Here is an 18529-nt window from a genome sequence, read left to right as displayed (position 1 = left end):
ATTTGGATTTTAGGGAATTACAGAATGTTTCTATGATTCTTAGGTTTATTCACACTGTTTGAGGATATTTGGGTTTTCTGGGATGTTGAAGTTGCCCAATGCTTAACAGGGTGAAATCAATTTAAATTCTTTTTGCACGGGATATACTAATACCTAATTGCTGCACAATGTTGTAATGAAGTTATAAGCAGATGCAGGGCTGAGGATTCCCAACAAACAGCTACTCATGCTTTTTAATCATGTACTTAAGTTGCATTTTGATTAAAAAAATTCTTAAAGTAAAAAATCTTCCCTATCCATTATGGGAAGACATTGCTGTTTCCAGTAAAAAGTTTCTGTAGATAAGTGATGTAAGTAGTGCGTGATGTAACCTAGTGGCTGCTTTTCCAAGGATTTGTTGTTTCTTTTACAACAAAAAAACCCACAAAGTTTGTTGTTATTTTACTATGTTTGCAATAATCCCAGTTTTAGGTATAGGCTGCTAAATTTAGCATCTAAATTGGTGTTCAGCAACATTAAGTGCTCTGGAACTGAGTACAGTAGGTCAGGCTTCCAGCTGAGGTCAGTAAGAAATGGTTTTGTGCTCTCCCAGTAGCCTGGTTTTACTTCTTAAGGCTTGCTGGCCACAACAGAGGAGCAAACTGATGAGAAACCAGCAGTGCTATTTCTGGGGTTTTAACTAGGGTTGCTTTCTGACCTGGATGATGAAGGTGGAACACATCTTTCAAAACTCAGACATTTGCTGAATAGATGTCCATGCCTAAGCTAGTCACTTCAAGCTCACTTTATGGTTGCTGGAGAGAAATGGGTTATAACTGAGCTTAATTCATATGACCTGTTGTAGATGCCAGCATTAAACAGCATTAAACGGGATGAATCAGCCCTTATTTCCATATACTGACTACAAGATATCCAAGCTGAGTAACTGAACTGGGGGTAGTTACACTGTAAAACTCTGCTTTTAGTTAAATAAATTCTACCTCTGCAGTCTACCTTCAGCTTCGTCCTTATGGCCAACCAAGAGACGAGACCATGCACAAAGATAAAGGAACGGAAAGGAAAAATTCTTAGCTGCTTCCATTCTTTCATAACATTGCTAGCCTGCACATTGGTGATTCATAAACCAAGCTCTCAAAAAGCACGATAGGATCATTTCTGAAATCTCAGGTTTTAAAATAATAAAGCATGGGTTTGTATGCTTCTCATTCATAAGTTATAGCGATCTTTTAAAAATAATTATTAGCTATAATGTTCGTATTCATAAGTGCTTGTTTCATTTTATTTTAATGAAGCTTTATTGCTTCTTTTAAATACTAAAACATTATGTTTACTAACACAAAATTCGAATACCATGAATATAAGGTACTCCTTTATACACAACCGATTTTTGGAATTCCATCAGTTCTGTGGGTCATAGCCTGCAGTTTTTTATCAAGCAGCATGGTGTGCTGAGGTGCATCACTTGCAGAGGATACAGTCTGTGAGCTCTGAGCTGCTTTAACTAGCTTCTCACGGGTATTCAATCATGTTAGGTATGCAGTGTGACATCCTTACTTCACACCCTGTCCTGGCTGTGCAGGTATCCCAGGTGTCAGGAGTCACCCTCATGTCATGGTCCAGAGTGACTTCTCAAGGAGTTGAGGATTTTGTACGTTTGAAGCCTTTTATTGCTTTGTGAAGAACAAAATAAGATTTCATGCAAACTACTGTGAAAAAGGATTAAAATTAGTTGTGTATTGACAATATGAATGACAGTAATGTTCATTTAAATGTCTTAAGTTCAAATTATGTAATATTCTTTAGCATGCTCAGTGCTATTTCTGTGCATCAGTCAAGTGCTGAATGCACATTGTATTCATTTGCTGTATGATAAGAACACTTCTTTGTAACAACCATAAGATCATTCAGTATTTGTTTCAAGATGAATTTGAAAGGAAAAGGATGCTGTGTGGAAGTTCCTTCCCATATCCCCAAAGAAACACATTAGAAGGGAAAAAAATGCATATACATATATACTGATAGCTGAAACATATCAGAGATATTTAATTCATTGTTCTTTTTCTTTCTTTTCTTTTTCCCCTAAGGTCATTATTATCTTCTGTTCAGTTTAGATTCAGTTTGAATACAAATTGCCACCTGTGTGTCCACAGGGACAGCTACACTGCAGGACTGATTGCAGCAGCTCTTTTGTCTGAGTGTGCTCCTCTGTTCTCTGGAGCTGACCTCCCTCTTTTGCGTTTTTTTTGGCTGGATTCTGCCTGATGGCTGAGCAAGTTTAGGGGATGCTATTTTGCCACCAGTTTTTATCCCAGGGCAGAAGGATTCACTAAAAGTTTGTAAACTTTCTTTTATATTGTCATACCCCAGAACTGTACAGAGTGATTTCTATTTGAGGATTCTGTATATATTTGGCGAAGAACACTTATTTTTTCACTTCTATGCCATTTTCAAACTGTTTTTGTCAGATGTGGAGTAGGCAACATGGAGTGCTCTGTCAGCTTAATATTCTGATCTGCCAGCAAAACCTCACAGAAACAAGTATGGGTTGTAGCAGTTGCTTTTTAATAACAGCGTGCAGCCTCCTGTCCACATAGATTGCCGTCTTAGTGTAAATATTTTGATACAGTTGTATGCTATTGAGAATTATTAGACAGTATTGCAAATACATGTATGTGTGAGAAATTATGTTTGCATCTCGTAACTATTTATGGAGTCAGCTTTTGTCCATTTTAACATTTGCAAAGGGTTTAGTTTGGATCCAGTGTACCAAGAATAGCCCTGAACTACCGTAAGGATGTTTCTGTTTTGTCTGGCAACCGAACTTACTGTAAGTGGACCAGTAGTAAATAAAATCTCTGGCCTGACCTATGCAGGAGATCAGACTGATTGTCACAGTCCATTGTGGCTTTCAGAACCTTTAAGCTCCTTGCTTGGCAGTGTTGCTTGCAATTAGGATCTGGAATGTGTCTGTTCCTGGAGCAGCCAGAGTTCCACAAAAGATCAACCAGCAAGGTAGCTTGGAAGAACCTTCTTCAGTTAAACACTGAATGCCTGATGTAGGTGTTTGTAAATACAAATTAGCTTTGTTGGGAAAGCTATTTGACTATGTTACACCTATGTAAGTATATCTTCAGTTTTGCTGGTTTTGTTTTTTTTTTGTTTGTTTGTTTCTTTTTCTTTCAATAAATCAATCCCTGCAGCCTGCCCTATGTTGATGGTGATTTTGTGTCTCTGTGGTGAGACCTCAGTGATCAATTGAATGTAACTCTGCCCCTTCTGTATTTCCCAAAACAGCACCCAAATGAAATTTCTGCTCCAACCTGAGAGACCTGAGGGAAATGTGGGGGGAAGGAAGAGGACAGGAGGAATTCTCACCTTTTCTGTCAGTAGCACAATCTTAAATTGGATTAAATCAGACATGAAAACACACCCTGAGTCAAATCTGTGGTATTACTGGACGAGGAAGAAATATTGTCATACTCTTGGGAAAGTTTTAGCTTTGTCATGAATTTGGTCAGCACTGATGCTCTGCTTTCAGTTCACTGAATTAGTCAGGAGCTAGTGATGGCCTCCCTCGATGTGTGGGAGGGTTCAGGCCACGTCCCTGTGCCGACGACCTACCTGAGACGGCAGATACTGTGTCACTGAGCACTGCTGCTCTGGAGGAGCTCACATTCCTCCCGCAGGAGCACAGCCCAGGGCTCTGTGCCCCTGTACCCCCATGCAAGTCTTCAGGATGGATGGAAAACCACGGGTTTTTTAGGATCGCCATCCTCTTTTAAACTTAGACTGTTATAAAATCGAGCTGGTTGTTCTCCAGATCTACACATTGTATCCACATACTTTCATAAGTGTTTTATGTCAGTGGATTGGTTTCAGTTATGTGCCCTTTACCATGGGTATCATTTCACAGCTGAGAAGCAAATTCGGAGATGAGAATGAAGAAGCCCATATTCTCTTCCAATCCATTGGAAAAAAAAAAAAGCATGGGAGAGGATGAATTCTCATTTTAATAGCATATTGTTTTTATTTTCAAAGCCTTTAACGATGCAGTGGACAAACAAGCATTAGAAGTTTGATCTTTAACCAGAACAGGCACTTCATAATCCATGAAGAACTGTTAGAAATTTCAGGAGCTGAATACCTGTGAAAATCGAGCCTGTGGTGGCTCAATATCATTAATCATTTTAAGTGTAGTTAAAGTGACTGTAATTACCACTGCCTTTGCTAGGAAATCTTCGCAAGTGTTAGATCTTTTTGTGCTTTCTTCTCTGTAGCTCACCGAAAACCAAGACGTTGTTTTCTAGGTTAGCAAGAAGGGACAGTCTCTGAAGGACATAAAAGATCCAATTACAAAGGCTGCATGTGTATCTGATCTCACCTTTGTGAAGACACCGCAGCAAGTTGAAGGATGCTGCAGTTCTATAAATCCATTGCCCAGGTTCAGATGGAAAAGTTGCTGTTGCAAAACCTTCACCACAGCAAGAGATAATTCCTTGGGCAAATGCTAGTCTGCTGAAGCTCAGTGTGCAGAAGGGAATAAAAACTCAGCCAAAATACCCACAGGTTATTTTGAAAGGTGAAACAATGCATGCTTATAGCAAAGAAAGTTTTCTTCCCAAAACATTAAAAACATACAGAAAAGATTTTGCAAGTCAGAACAAGTGTTCTTACATAAGCCTGGAGAGGTGTTGTTTTAACCAAAGTTTAGCTTCTCTCTAGCCTGCATCGAAGGCTGCGGTTGTGCAAGCACTACGTAACAGCTCCTGTGCATTCTGCCTCACTGCTGCTTGTGCAGGAGCTTTGCACACACAGGAATTTCAAAACTTTCCCTTCAACAGCTGTTTGGGAATGAGGTGCTTTCTTGGCATCAACTCTTAAGAATTAAGAAAATAATTGTGAATGGTGACAGGAGAGAGCAGTGGCAGAAGCTGTATCCTCAGCATCATCTGCTTATAATGAGCAGGAGCTTGAGGGGATAACAGCCACGAGGCACAGAAAATTCCCTGTGAAACTTTATGGTCTGGTTTCTCCTGACACTGCCTCACTGCAGTTGTTTGTAAAGTGGCTGTAAAAGAAGCAGCATTGGAGTTACGAAGATTTTTGCTGGTAGCTGCCTGTGTTTGCATATACAGAAGTATTCTCTAAAGAGTGTGGTGACAAACACCTAGCTACCAGAGGTACCAGATGAGCCAAGAAGTGTATGTGCCCATGTTCACCATATTGATAAACTACAGTTCAGGGAAGAAAAGTAGTTACTTGGTCAACCATTTGGCATGACTTTCTTGGGTAATCCTGATTTTTTGAAGCATTACTTTACCATACCCTGAAACAGAAAAGGAATGAAAAAAGTGAAAGATATTACCTAGCTTAGTAATTGAGTCCCTTATTTGACTAGAGGCAGTACTCACCTGAGCCACCTGAGCGTAAACCTGAAATCTTTGTTAGCATTTCTGAATAAAATGAGCCAAGGCTGTGCCAGGCGGTTCCCGTGCAGCATGGGCTGATTCCTCCCCAGAGGATGTGCAGTCTGGTTTGCAACTGTGTGTGGCAATACATGTGAGAGAAATGGGGAGTGGCCATGCAGTGGTGTGTTCAATTTGGTACTGCTGGATCATTTGGGAGAGCAGTAAAACTGTTGATAGCTATCTAAGGCCAGCTAATCCTGGGGGAGCTCAGTTTCCCTCTCTCAGCTGCCTAATTCCTTTGCTGGTGCTGTGAGGCAGAACATTTTTGGGGTTAATTCAGAGTGAATGTTTTATGAATAAAACCCTTGCGAGGGAAGTGTGGAGGGGTTTGTGCTGCAGGGAATGCTTGTGCTGCCCCAGGCCCTCTGCCCTACCCTCTGACAGGCCGACACCTGATAGCAGAGGGGAAGAGGCAGCAAACGCAGCACACTCCGATCCCTGCCCATGATCTGCAAGAGATGGGTGCTGGCTGAAGCTCTTCCAAAACGTTTATTCTCATTTCACAGGTAAGAAATCAGTTTCTAAGGTTGGTGTTGCTTGTGGAGCCAAGGGACGAAAAGACAAGGGTACCTTTATACACAGTAAGGAAAACATTGAGGTGTGAGTGTCCAATTAGGTCAGAAAGGAAGAAGTGTTAATAATTAAAGACAAAACCAGAGAATGGAAAGGAAAGTTTAAAAAAAGAACAGGTAAGCAAGTCGCTTATCGCAGCAGCATCTTATGTTGAGTCAGATGGAGTTTAAGGAATCGCTGTGGTAGAATTAAGAGAAAGAAGTATCTGTAAGTGTATTTGGGGTTCAGGAAAATGTTTCCATTAAAAATCACATTGCAAGTACTGCCTAAATTATCTCAATAATAGAACTGCTCGAGCAGCAGACTGGTATTTGAGAGCAAATGGGAGCTGCTGCACTGAAAATTCCTGCTCCTAATTACATAATCAATGGAAACACCATCCCTGCTATACCATGCTTTATTTAGATCTTGGAGAAAAAAAGACTTTTAAACATTTCAGTCTGCAAAGGAGACAAACCAAGAAAACAGAAGGACGATGTGGTTTGCCTTTGGGCCAGGGCCGCCTTGGTCGTGGGATGCTGCTGGGTCCCAGCTGCTGGGTCCCAGCTGCTGCCTCCTGCCTGGGTGGGGAGCACGGGGACAGGCTGGGGTGTCCTGGGCCAGGGCCCTGGTACATGAAGAGGCATCTGGACCTGAACTCTGGGGAATGTGGACAGCAGTGGGACAGGGAGAAGTGAGGAGAAGCTGAGAAGTCTTATGATCTCAGCTATAATGGCATGCAGTCATTGTTATCCATCCCAGGAGACTCTCTAGCAATAACCGTATCTGGTGATCAGTGAGTTCCAACCCTTCCCCTTCCTGGCTGCACTTATCTGCCCTCTCCCAGGGCTTGCTGTGAGGATGGTGTGAGAGATATATCCACATCTTAGAAGGGAAGTGGGGGAGGCCCTGAGTGCAACCCTCAGTGTTCAAGTATTTTGGGGCTGGGTCTATGCACTGTGTATTCAGATTCCATACTGAGAGGAAAAGAATGACAGCTGCCCTCTCGGCCTCTCTCCATCCCAGCCTCTGGGTGAGCCAGTGCAAATCTTTTAGGCAGAAATTACCCAGTGGAAATTATGCTTTGAGTGGCTTGGGGATGGTTCCATCACTAATCTCATCTCTGAAACAGGCACGCAAAATTAGAGGCTCTGTCAATGGTTTGGAAATTTCCTGTTTTTAAGAAATTCAGCAGAGTTATGTCAGGATGGGACATTTGGGGAACATGTTACGTAATTTTATGTAAAATACAGAGGAGGATATGCAACAATACTGGGAAGAGCATTAGTTTAGAGGATTGTAATGACAGCAACCAGCTTGTTTAGGGATGGTGCCTGTAAACTGGAAGGTGAAGAGTAGGAAGAAAGTGCTGCTCAGACTGTGCTTCCTGCTCACCGATCCCACAGGCTGTGCTGAGAGATACAGGCTGCATTTTGACCCTTGCAGCAGGGTTTGTTGTGACTGTGCTGCTCGAGGCCATAATGGGGCAGATTTCAAATTGACCAGCAGGACGGGATGTTGCTGGGGTGTGTAAGGGCAGCTGGGTGAACGAGGGACAGTCCTAAGAGAACATCTCTGACAGCTCCAAAGCAAAGTCAGGTAAGGAGTAACAGTACTGTGAACCTGGAAGGCACAATTCCAGCATTAACTAGCTAATCCTCTGTGAAATCTGTAGTAGGTAGTTGTGATTTTTTTATTTCCAAATAACAACCTAAGTCACAAACCACTTATGATTTATTTATTCACTCTCATGAATTCACTGAATAAACCGAGGATGGGAGCTGGGTGCTGCGTTCCAAATATTTTCATAGAATCACAGAGTGTCTTGGGTTCAAAGGGACCTTACAGCCCATGCAGTTCCAACCCCCTGCCATGGGCAGGCTTGCCACCCACCAGATCAAGCTGCCCAGTTATATGTGATTTTATGCAAATTGCCTGGGAACCTTTTCCCAGAAATACAGACATGATCTTATCTTCCATTTAAACACAGTTTGCAATGTAAATCTGTATTCCGTATGCATTGTTATTTACTGTTCTGCTTCTGCTTGTTTTGCTTTCCATCACTAGGTGGCAGTATCTTAACAGTCAGTTGCAAACAGAAGGCAAAACAAAATGGTGCAGCGAAAAACTATTGATAGATAAAACTGAGGGGGATTTCTATCGCTTTATTTGTAGCTTGTTGTGTTAAATCAGGTTTGCTAATGAAATGTTATTTTCTGCTGTGCTTTCTAGTCAATCGCTGCTTTTTATGTTGACCCTCAGATGTTTATTTTACATTAAATTTTGACATTGTGGATATTTAGAGTTCAGTTGATGTGGATAATTATTTTGATTTTCATTTTAACAGAGGACATTAGCAAAGTATGTGTACAAGCTGTTTTGTTAATGTTCTGCTTGAATTATATTGCATTATGCAAGTCAAAGTGAGGAAAACAGAATAGAAAATCTTCTAAATATTTTAACGTAAGGAATAAAGTTCATAAACTCAGTGAAAGCCAAGATGAAAAAAAACACACCTCAGTATATATGAATACCATGGTCATCTTCTGATTCAGTGTAAAAATGTGCCTTTTTTTATTACTTGCTGACACACGAGCTTGTCACTTCACAAACACTACAAAGACATGCTGTTGTTTTTTTGTTGTTTCCCCCCCCCCCTCCTGAAACCAGTGGAAGCAAATCAGGTACTTAAACACAAGTTTCTAGCAGAGAGCCTCCAGCTGCTGTTTCAGAAGGCCATGGACCTAACGTAGGTCTTGTGTCCTAGCTGCCAGTCTCAGTGAATAGTTCACATGCTTTAGGGTAGCTAAAATGGGACTGGGCAGCTATATTTAGACACCCAAATGCCATCCCACCATGACCAGTGTCCATCTGAATGCCAGTGCACTCTTTTCTAAAGAGGTTCCAAGCTGTTAAAGAAGGGAGTGTGAAATCATGACTGTGGTGCAGCATATCCCAGGATATGATAACATAATCGGTCCTTTCTGGACTGATCTGCTCTGTGTGTTGTGCTCTGCAATCACATCAGTTTGGGAACCATTCTCTGTAAGCTTGAGGTATTTTGCCCAAGAGAACCTGACCATATCAAAGCCAGAGAGACACACCACCCTTTCTAATTCCTCTGGGAGAAACCTCCAGCCAGACCAACTATTATACAAGTTCTACCTATGTAAACCCAAGTTGTTTTTGTGGAAATCAGAGGCATGGATGTAATTCATCAAGCAAAAAGCTGTCTATTGCTTGATTAGGACTGAAGTGTTCCAAATCTTGCAGAATCACAATATAGGAGAGGCTGTGATGTAACTGTGGACTGAAGAGAGGCTTTGCATTGTTAACAGGTATTTATGCACTTATACATACAGTCACTGTGTTTTATTGATGGAGTTTGAACCAGCGTCCTTAGAGATGAAATACATAATCACCTGCTGTATAACTTCAGGCTCATTCTGTTAGCAACAAATAAGGAACACAGTGTTCTACTTACTGGTTTGTGCAACTAGAAGGAAATCAAGTCTGTGAGCACTAGGAAAGAGAGCATAGGTACAAAATCAAAGCACTGTTTATACGGTGTTACTGTTGTCACTCCGTAGAGGCTTTAGCTCCTCTTTGCATTTAGCCTCAGATTGTTCAGACTGCCAAAACCAATCAAGTCTTTTCATAGCAAACCAAAAGGAGCTCTGAACAATTGTGCAAGCACTGTGCTATAATCATATTGCCATATGCTTTTTTAAGGATTCTTGCAAGCATTACTCAGAACAAAGAGGACTGAAGTGCCTGTGTTACTGTTATAAATAGTAGTCACTAAGAAATGTGAACAAAATGGGTACCTATGCGACCAAATACTGAAAATCTAAATAAAGTGCCTAATTTACAAAAGTAGCTACCCAAAGCATCATTTGCAGACAGTGAAGAGAAATAGGCTGTTTTGGAAAGTAACTGCACTCTGTACCAGAACTCTTGGGAATTCTTGAGTCATGCTGAATGCACTCACCTCCCAATGGAGGCATCTAAATTGGATGCCTGAAGAGAGAGATTGTGACTACCTCCAGCACAATGTATTTCTGTTGGTATTTTTCACTGTTTGAGTGAAAGTCGTGGAAGTCTATCATTTCTCGGATGTTTTGCAACAAAAATCACTGTTCATGCAGTGTGCTGGTCACAGGAACGCACCTGGCTGTGGTGGCAAACAACTTCTCCCAACTTGCTTTTTCCAAAGCTGGGGCGTGGAAAGACCACTTGCTTTGCTCAGCCACGAAAAGAGATCATCCAGGTACCCGCAGCTCCAGGATATGTGCTACCTCTGATATTGGAAGGCAGATGAGAGAGCAGAAGGTGACAGCATGTCACACGTGCGGAGTTTGAGTTGCCTACAAATGTTTATAATTGAAGCACGGCTTCTGGTATCATGGTAACCAGCAGGTGCTTCATCACCGTAGACCTACAAAGAGTCTTACTTACATTTTGGATCTTTGATTTGTTTTTTAGGTGCAAAAAATGTTGTATCGTCATTAACTTATCATAAACTCCCATGTAGCAATATCATAAATCAGCTCAGTGTGTTTGTAAATACCTAAAGCTGTGATATCCATCATCAGAGAGCTTATTATGCTGACAGATTTTGAATGCTTATGCCAGTCTGTCTTTCAGATATGAAATACATAATGAAACTCTGAATATCATAAAGCCAACAAGAATTAAAGTAGAAGCTGTATAACTTCAAAACTTCTTAGTCTTGTCAGTCTTCCTGGAACAAGTTCAGAACACCACACTGGAACGCTGCCGTTTCTGCCATCTCTGTGTTCTACCTGGTTTGAAGTGTTTCCAAAATGGTTTCCAGCCATGGTATTATCTGGGGGTAGTCGGGGGGCAGTTTCTCCCTGTGTAGCTCATCAGACTGATGAGTTGTAAACATTGTTCTGTGAACCGAAAGCAGTTATTTAGTCTGGACCTCTGGTTACAACAATTGTGAGATCAGGAGGCTTTATCTAAAAAGATGTGTTTTGTATGAACAAATAGACTATTTCTTGAAATCCACAAACTTGTTAACTGTTTTAGAACAACAGTGTATTTTGAGTGGAAATGCAGAGAAGGCCAAAATGTTTCTCAGAAAGAATTCTGTACAGTGAGAGCAGTGAGATTCTGTGCTGCGTGTTAATGCTATGATAGGATGTTAAACGAAGATTATTATACATGAAGTAGAATTTGTCTCAAACTCACTTCCAAGAAAGTCAGTAAAAAGTTGCTAGGGAGTAGTGCTGCCGCTCCAAGACAGAAGGCTGAATGTTAGTTACACTTTTTAATGTTACTACATAGGAAAATGCAGATAGGCACTGAGTGAGGCCCCAGCATCCCAGACACAAATTTTGCTTAGAGCAATCAAACCCAGATATCTGTGGATGGGACAGCCCAAGTACTTCTACCCCAAACAACTGTAAATCGAAGAAGAGATTGTACCAATTAGACTTGCTAACTGGTGAAGACCAAAAATGATGAAGGACAGGAACATTATTAAATCATGTGCTTACAAGAAGATTCAAGGATAGGCCTGCAGTTTGAAAAGGCAAACTATGAAGAAATAAAAGGAGCTGCTGAGTGACACTGAAGAAATCAGGTACTTGTCTTTGGGGATGTCTGACATGAATTTGAAAGCACCAAAACCAAACAACCAACAAAACCTGGAACTTCTCATTCTGCCTGGAAAGGACATGTGAGAAATGTATGGCTCGGAGGTTAGAGGGTGTAGAATTAAGGTGAGCACTATCAAAACTTCAGAGTAGGAGTGTGTGAAGGAATGTAAAGCAAATTGTTAAGTGTCCTTGGCCATTTACAGTTTTTAAACCAGAACACAAATTTTTAATGGTCCAGTATTCAGTGAAGATGAGAGAAAGAGAGAAATAAGATATGACCACTAACAAAGTGAATGCCTTGCCTTTAGGTTCAATAAGAGCCAGGCCTTAACTAGAGGAACAAAAGTAGGGGGCTTAGCACCAAAAAATGTATCAGTTATGAGGTAAAAACAACTCAAAATCTTTAATTTCACATTACAAAAAGACAGCATAACTTTCATAGGAATGGGAGGGCAAGCATGTGAAGTTGCTGGTCAGTACATTCTTTTGTTCAATCTATCAAGAGAGAGAAAAGAGAGAAACTACAGAATTTGTGAGGAAAACATGATCCATACCAGCAGAAGGGCTGCTCGACTTCAGCCACAGATAAGGCTTCGGAACAAAATTTAGTGAGAGATTATAATTAAGGTGGTAGATTTAACTGAAAAGTGGATAAAATGCAATATGGATTTAGGAAAGAGCAATATGTGCAAATTAAGCTTATATCTTTGTTTTCAGCAAAAGAATGTGATAAAATTAATGTATTGGTGGTTTTTAGATAAGCGTTTGATGCAGCACTACAAAGGAAGTTCTTATCTAAATCCTTGAACACGGGTATTAATCCAGCATTTGCAAGAGTGAATGAGCACTTCCAAACCTGACTGGTGCTGTCTGCTGAAAACTGAATTAGTGGGATGGTGGGATGCCATCGGCCCTACGTCTTGGGACCGACTGTTTTTGCCATTAAGTTTAATGTTCATGGCAAAAGCTTGGAGTGTGCTGGTTAAAATGTGGTGGCATACAGAGAGGCATTGCTGGGCTAGGGGAAACAGACAGGGCTCTCAGAAAAAAACTGTGGGCCCAGAGTGACTGAAAGGGGAAAGGGGGTTTAGCAGGATGGGGGAAAGCTGATCACATCTCTTTGATAGCTTTGAGGTCCCACTTGAGTACTCCAAACATTTCTGATTACCCATCTTCGAGAAAGGGCATCAACTGGCTTTGAGTGAACTTAGTTTTGGAATTGAAAGAATCATAGAATCATGGAAAAAACCTACAAGATCATCCAGTCCAACCGTCCACCTATCACCAATAGTTCTCATTTAAAAGAAGGTTTCTAAGGCGAGTTTCCACAACAGCCTTCCTTCTCTGAGGGCACAAATCCTTATCTCCATCTGCGGTGTGTTTACAAAAGGCACTGAGCGTGTTTTCAGTGAGAACCGCAGGAGTTTGGACTCGGTGACCCTTGTGTGCCTCAGCTTTCAACCCAAAGATTAAATATTCTGCATACTGAAACTAAAAATAATCTGTAAATATAATCGCTGGCAAAGTTCCTTGAAGAATCAGCAGCAAACAGCCTACAATTTGGCTCGGTTACTGTCATTAGGAGATGCTGCGGGAAACGTATACCACAAAGTGAGAGAAGAAGGGCTGTTATTCCCAGAAAACAGTATCTTGTTTGGGAAACAGGCGCTTCTTATTCTTCTTTATTAAGAAGTGCATAGTGATGCGCTAGGATTATTCAAAAGAAAGCCTTAAGAGTGAGGAAAGTGGAGCTGGCAATTAAGTGCTTTGTAGACAATACTCCGCCGTTCACAAGCAGTGAATCGCCTCTTCCTCATTTTCTTACATGAATTCACTTTGCCCTCCTTCCTTTAAAAGAAAATGACATTGTTCAGGGTAAAAATGACACCGAACCGAGGACGTTCCGCGTCTCTTTCGGAGGCGAACGGCCGGCAGGGAGCTGTCAGTCTTGTTGGTCGCTGGGAATTCAGCTCGCTGTCTCTTGTCTTTTGTTTAAGGAAAAAAAAAAAAAAAGCCACGAAAAAAATGACAGCGCGTTTCTCTATCGCTGGGAGAGAAAAGCAGAAGCAGCCTAAGCGGTCTCGGCGCTCTGGAAGCGCTTCTCTTGTGCAACTGGGCTGGCGGCGAGCCCCGCTGTTGAGACGTCACTGCCACGAGCTGGATGGGCGCAGCGCTGCTTTACCGCAGCGTGATGCGGTGCTGTACGGCGCGGCGCGCCGCTCGGGCGGGCGGGCGGAAGGGGAGCAGCTGAGCGGAGCGCGCACAGGAGCTTCACTAGGGCTTGTTGTTTTCCCACCGAGCGGCAGTCCGCGTGCAGTTGCTGCGGCTGCACGCGAGAGCTGTTCCGAAGGGCTCCGAGCTGACCCCGTGTTTGCCAGCGGAGGTGCGGACGCGCTGATGGGAGAGAGCTTCAGCCCGGCAGAGCGCACCTTCCCGCACGCAGGAGGTTGCCGCTGCGCTTATGGAAACGGTGCTCGGCTGCTGCCGTGAGCGGCCGGCGCGGAGCTGCCCGCTGCAGGAGTGGGATACGTGAAAAGCCACGTCGGGGCTTGGGGGAATAAAATCCTCCGCAGATCAATTAAGTACGAGCCCCGAAGGAAGAGCAAAGGACAGAACCTCGTGGTGTGTTTTTGTTGTTGTTGTTGAGCTGCCTTTTTTTTTTTTTTTTTTTTTTTTTTAATGAGCTTACCTACCATGAACGGAAGAAGTGGATCTGCGGAGACTTCATTTCCTCCTCTGACCCCTCGTTTACATCACTAACTGGTGACAGTCACATCTACATACATAGTACCTGCCACTTCAGCTGCTCAGAATTAGAGAAGCCTCTTTGTATGCAGCAGACATGGCTAGCCAGCAGGATTCAGGCTTCTTTGAAATCAGTATCAAATATTTACTGAAATCCTGGAGCAATAGTGAGTAGCAGAAGAGTAATCTTTTCGTATTGCGCATCGCTTGGTAAATAGCTAGGATAACCTAAAGGATGAAATCTTAGTATTTCTGTATGTTTGTCTTGTATAAACCATATCATCTTGCTTTTGCCAGCTCTGAAAATCAGTGTCAGATTTCAATAGGTTTCATTAACTGCAAAGACCGTAATGAGATTATGCTAGATTTTGCTTGATTGAATTCTGAAGTTAGGCTGCTGTCTGGCTCGCTCTGACAGTGCATTGCAGGAGTGCATTCCACACAGCATTTCCTGCCTGCATGTTTATTTGATTTGTTCAGGCTTTATCTAAATATTTTTGAAAATGCTGCTTAATCACAAGGGTGTGGCATTGCTCGGAAATTGGGTTTTATTAATTGTGCACCGAGGACAAAAATAGGATGGTTATGCTTCGGGTCTGAAAGTCATTAGATTAATGTGATGAAAAGCAAAACATCAACTACTTATAGCTGCACTTACCACCCTCCGTGTTTAATTTCAGAATCTTATGTAGTATTTCCACCCAGAAAGAATCTGTCTGTTTACCTAATCCAAACTGGGTTTTGCAGGATGTAAACAAATGGCATTGTGGTCTTCCTTGATCTTTTCAGTATTGCTGTTCCTAATGTCTGTTGCTGTCTAAATGAATCACTCTTCTGATTTTGAGAAATTTAATAAGATTTCTGAATAAAATGTAGTGCTTGCAAATATATTCTGATTATGTAAGGCCATGGGGTAACTGTCAGGAATCCCCTGTTTAAAATACATGAATGGCATATTCCTTTTCCATCTGAGCTTGCATTAACAGTTCTAGATCTCTATAATTAACTGTTTTACAAAGGTAGAAGAGGATGTCTCTGGAAAAATCCAACCTGTCTACGTATGCAGTCAGGTTCTGATCATTCTCTGTCTATAATTTAATAACTTCTGCATAAGAGACTATTGCGTTAAAATGCTGTGGCATAAAAAGAATGGCAAAATCTGCTTCATGCAAGGCATGTATCTGAATACCTGCGAAGAAATAAAAATAACCATTGGATATGTGACATGCTAGGCTTGTCTTCATTAAATGATATCCATAGAAACTGTATTTTTCCAGGTCATCTGTAACCTCAGTAACACTGTAGTGCTTGTTTGAATCTGTTTTTCTGCCTCAAGTGTGAAGCCACTAGGGACTAATGCTATTACCTAAGCAGCAGTGCTTATCTGCCCTATTTTGTGCATATTCATTCAAGTCAGTATCACAAGGACTGGAAGGCAATTTTGTGATTTAGTCACCTCTGGACTAATGTTAATCAACAAAAGAAAACATCAGTGTGTATTGTGACAACACATTATAACAAGCTAGTCTCAGTTTATGACAGAAGAAAAACAAATCACTTGCATGATGCAGAAATCAAATCAATTCTGGCCTTATTTTTATAACGTATCACTGTAATTTTGAGTAAAATCAGCACATAAGAATGTAAAAATTACTATATTATGGAGAGAAGGATAACATTTTAATCTTTGTTTTTTTTTCCCTCTATGCTGGTGTTGAAAGTATTCCAGAATATCAAAGATGTTTCTAGTCTGAAGTTAGAACTCCTGAAGTGAAACAGGTTTAGAAAAATGGAGGTGTTATATGAATAATTGGTGTTTCTGACATACTTTTAGCTGATAAACAAGCTTTCTACTATATTTGAATAAGCAGTAAGAAAAAACAGTATAAATTATTTCAGATTGACTTGTTGCCAATTTTTTTTCCTTGCTTTCAGACTGGAAGGCTGTGTTCGTAAATCCGTACATATCCTTTCTAGCTGAAAAACAAACACTTTGATAAGAAGATGTCAGGGAGTTCTAAAGACCTAGGGCCTTCTTCAGCTCTGTTATGTGCTGGGTGGAGCAGAGGAAAACACTTTCCTTGCTTGGAAAACGGCTGCAAAGCCTGCGCATGCATGCGCAGGGACATGTTTTTCAGAGAGTAGGTGCTGTGTCTGCATACCCAGGAGCAGGAGTAAGCTATAAATTATGCTGGGACATTTGCCTAATCAGAAGAGGTCTTGCATACTGTTAAAAAAAAAAAAAAAAGTGCAGGAGGTTAAGTATATATCTTGCTCAAATATTAACGGTAGTAAAGGTCCTATCCATTCGTGTTTTTGTGAATTGGCACCTTAAAACAGTAGCTGTTAATAGTATGTATCCTTCCTGTGCTTTATAATCTAGCTGAAACCAGTTATTTCTTTGTGTTTTAACTTAATATAGAGCAGTGACATTTTCTGGTAGATTGCCAGCTGCACCTGTTGCTCGTTCTATACCCTAAGATATGTATACATGGTTGACAGTTGCTCTGATTTTCCTGTCTCTGGTCTTCTGGAAAGCAGCATTCTTGTAATTCTGGGCAGGATTTCCGGTTAGTGCCATACAACTTACGCAGAGATGTTCATCTAGGATGGTTCTTTGTCTGTCATGGTGTTCAGCAACCAGCTAAGGCACCAGTTAATTGATGTGTGCTGGAGTCGGGTCATCTGAGGTAACTGTTAACTCTGTACCATCATAGTCTGGCCTTTGAATCATCCCACCAAACAGAGACCTCACATTCTCTGGTGTGTAGCTCTCAGAACAGATTTTTGCTCTGTACGTGTCAATAAGATACAGTGCACGCTGTGCAGGTCTGAAGACTATTCCTGGAATGTACTGGAGATGGGATCAGAATTAGGATTCTCTGGATGGAAAATGTTCTGAATTTTTTTTTAGGTGGTACCATTTGTGGTTTGATATTTTCTTAAAAATGTCAGTGCTTCTGATCAACTCTGTGTTACTTACCGAATGCATTATCACTTATATTACTTCTTTTTGAAAATATTGCTAAAATTGCCATGCTTACTACAGGTGAGTTGTACTCACTTAGGCATACCGAGGTCACTGAGATTGCAAAAACAAATGAGGGCTCGCTGAAAGTGGGGAAAAAAGTATTCTGTAATGGAAATATCGTCAAATAGTTTTTGAAAACAAAATTTGTGGTTTTTTCAAAGAGCGGCCTGTTTACCCCAAAATTGAACATTTGAATCTGCTCTTTCCATAGAATTTTTTTTGCCTTTTGAATGATTTGGATGGTGAGATTTAATCTGAACTTAATTTCAGAATGCATTTTCCAAATTCATGATTTCAAAAAGAAATCATCTCAAGAATAAAGGTTTAAAAATAAAGCTACAATAAGCTGAAGCAACATCAGAAGAGAGTATAGGAAATTCTGTAGGAAATTCTGTTTCTTACAGTTTCTAGATAGATCTGCAGTTATGTTGATACTTCCTTCTCGGAAGAAAGCAAAACTCAAGATCTGGATGGCTCACTTGTGCTCCCACGGGTCAGCTGCAATGGTAGAAGCTGCATTGCATTGTCTCCTGGTTACTAGAGATAGGTTTAAAGGTGACTCATGTAATGAGCACATTTTGCATAGTGAACATTTTAATATTATTTGCTGCTTCTTGTAGAATGGAGTTATCTTCAGGCTTATATTTCTAAGGATGACAGCACTTGTTTCTCAGTGGTTTGGAATTATTCACTTTTGAATGTTTTTTTTTTTTTCAGTGCCCTTGTGTGTAATTGAGATTCTGAATAAGGCCTTTTTCAGTACTGGGACTTAAGGTCTGTTTCCCCTGGCCTATTCTTGCCTGTCTTCTTCCACAGTAGCCACACACCCAAACTGAAATCCCCATACCATCATACTCTACGTTTTGGTGCTGTACACAGCCCATTGCTCAATCCTCCTCCTGTACCTCCATCTCTGTGTACCCCCACGTACCTGGTCCCTGTAACAGTGGCTGTCAAAAGCCACTCGGTAGTGCCAGGGACATCTTCATCCTGGGGGCACATAGGCATCCACACAGACTGTTGTTCACAGGGCTCAAACATGTCAGCATCCTGGAGGACCTGTGCCGGATGGGCTTCTTGCTGCTAGTGTACCAAGTTGAATGTGG

The 18529-nt window shown here is 41.3% G+C and overlaps 1 protein-coding gene across 5 annotated transcripts in view; it reads left to right on the top strand.

The window, feature by feature from the left end:
- FRY (FRY microtubule binding protein) overlaps positions 1–18529 on the top strand; it is a 241890-nt gene that overhangs the window by 61646 nt on the left and 161715 nt on the right. The window contains exon 1 of one of the 5 annotated variants that reach the window (XM_021378235.1): positions 13797–14559. The exons of 3 other annotated variants lie outside the window; for them this stretch is intronic. In XM_021378235.1, the coding sequence (XP_021233910.1) occupies positions 14490–14559 (70 nt within the window). In that variant the 5' untranslated portion in view covers positions 13797–14489. Of the gene's footprint in view, positions 1–13796; positions 14560–18529 lie in introns of those variants that run through there. One more of the 5 variants, XM_021378248.1, reaches the window with a different exon arrangement.

Source organism: Numida meleagris, chromosome 1 (assembly GCF_002078875.1).
Source record: "Numida meleagris isolate 19003 breed g44 Domestic line chromosome 1, NumMel1.0, whole genome shotgun sequence".
Classification (NCBI taxonomy): Eukaryota; Metazoa; Chordata; class Aves; order Galliformes; family Numididae; genus Numida; species Numida meleagris.
The sequence above is the reverse complement of the archived record's forward strand: the minus strand, read 5'-3'. Positions and strand labels throughout refer to the sequence as shown.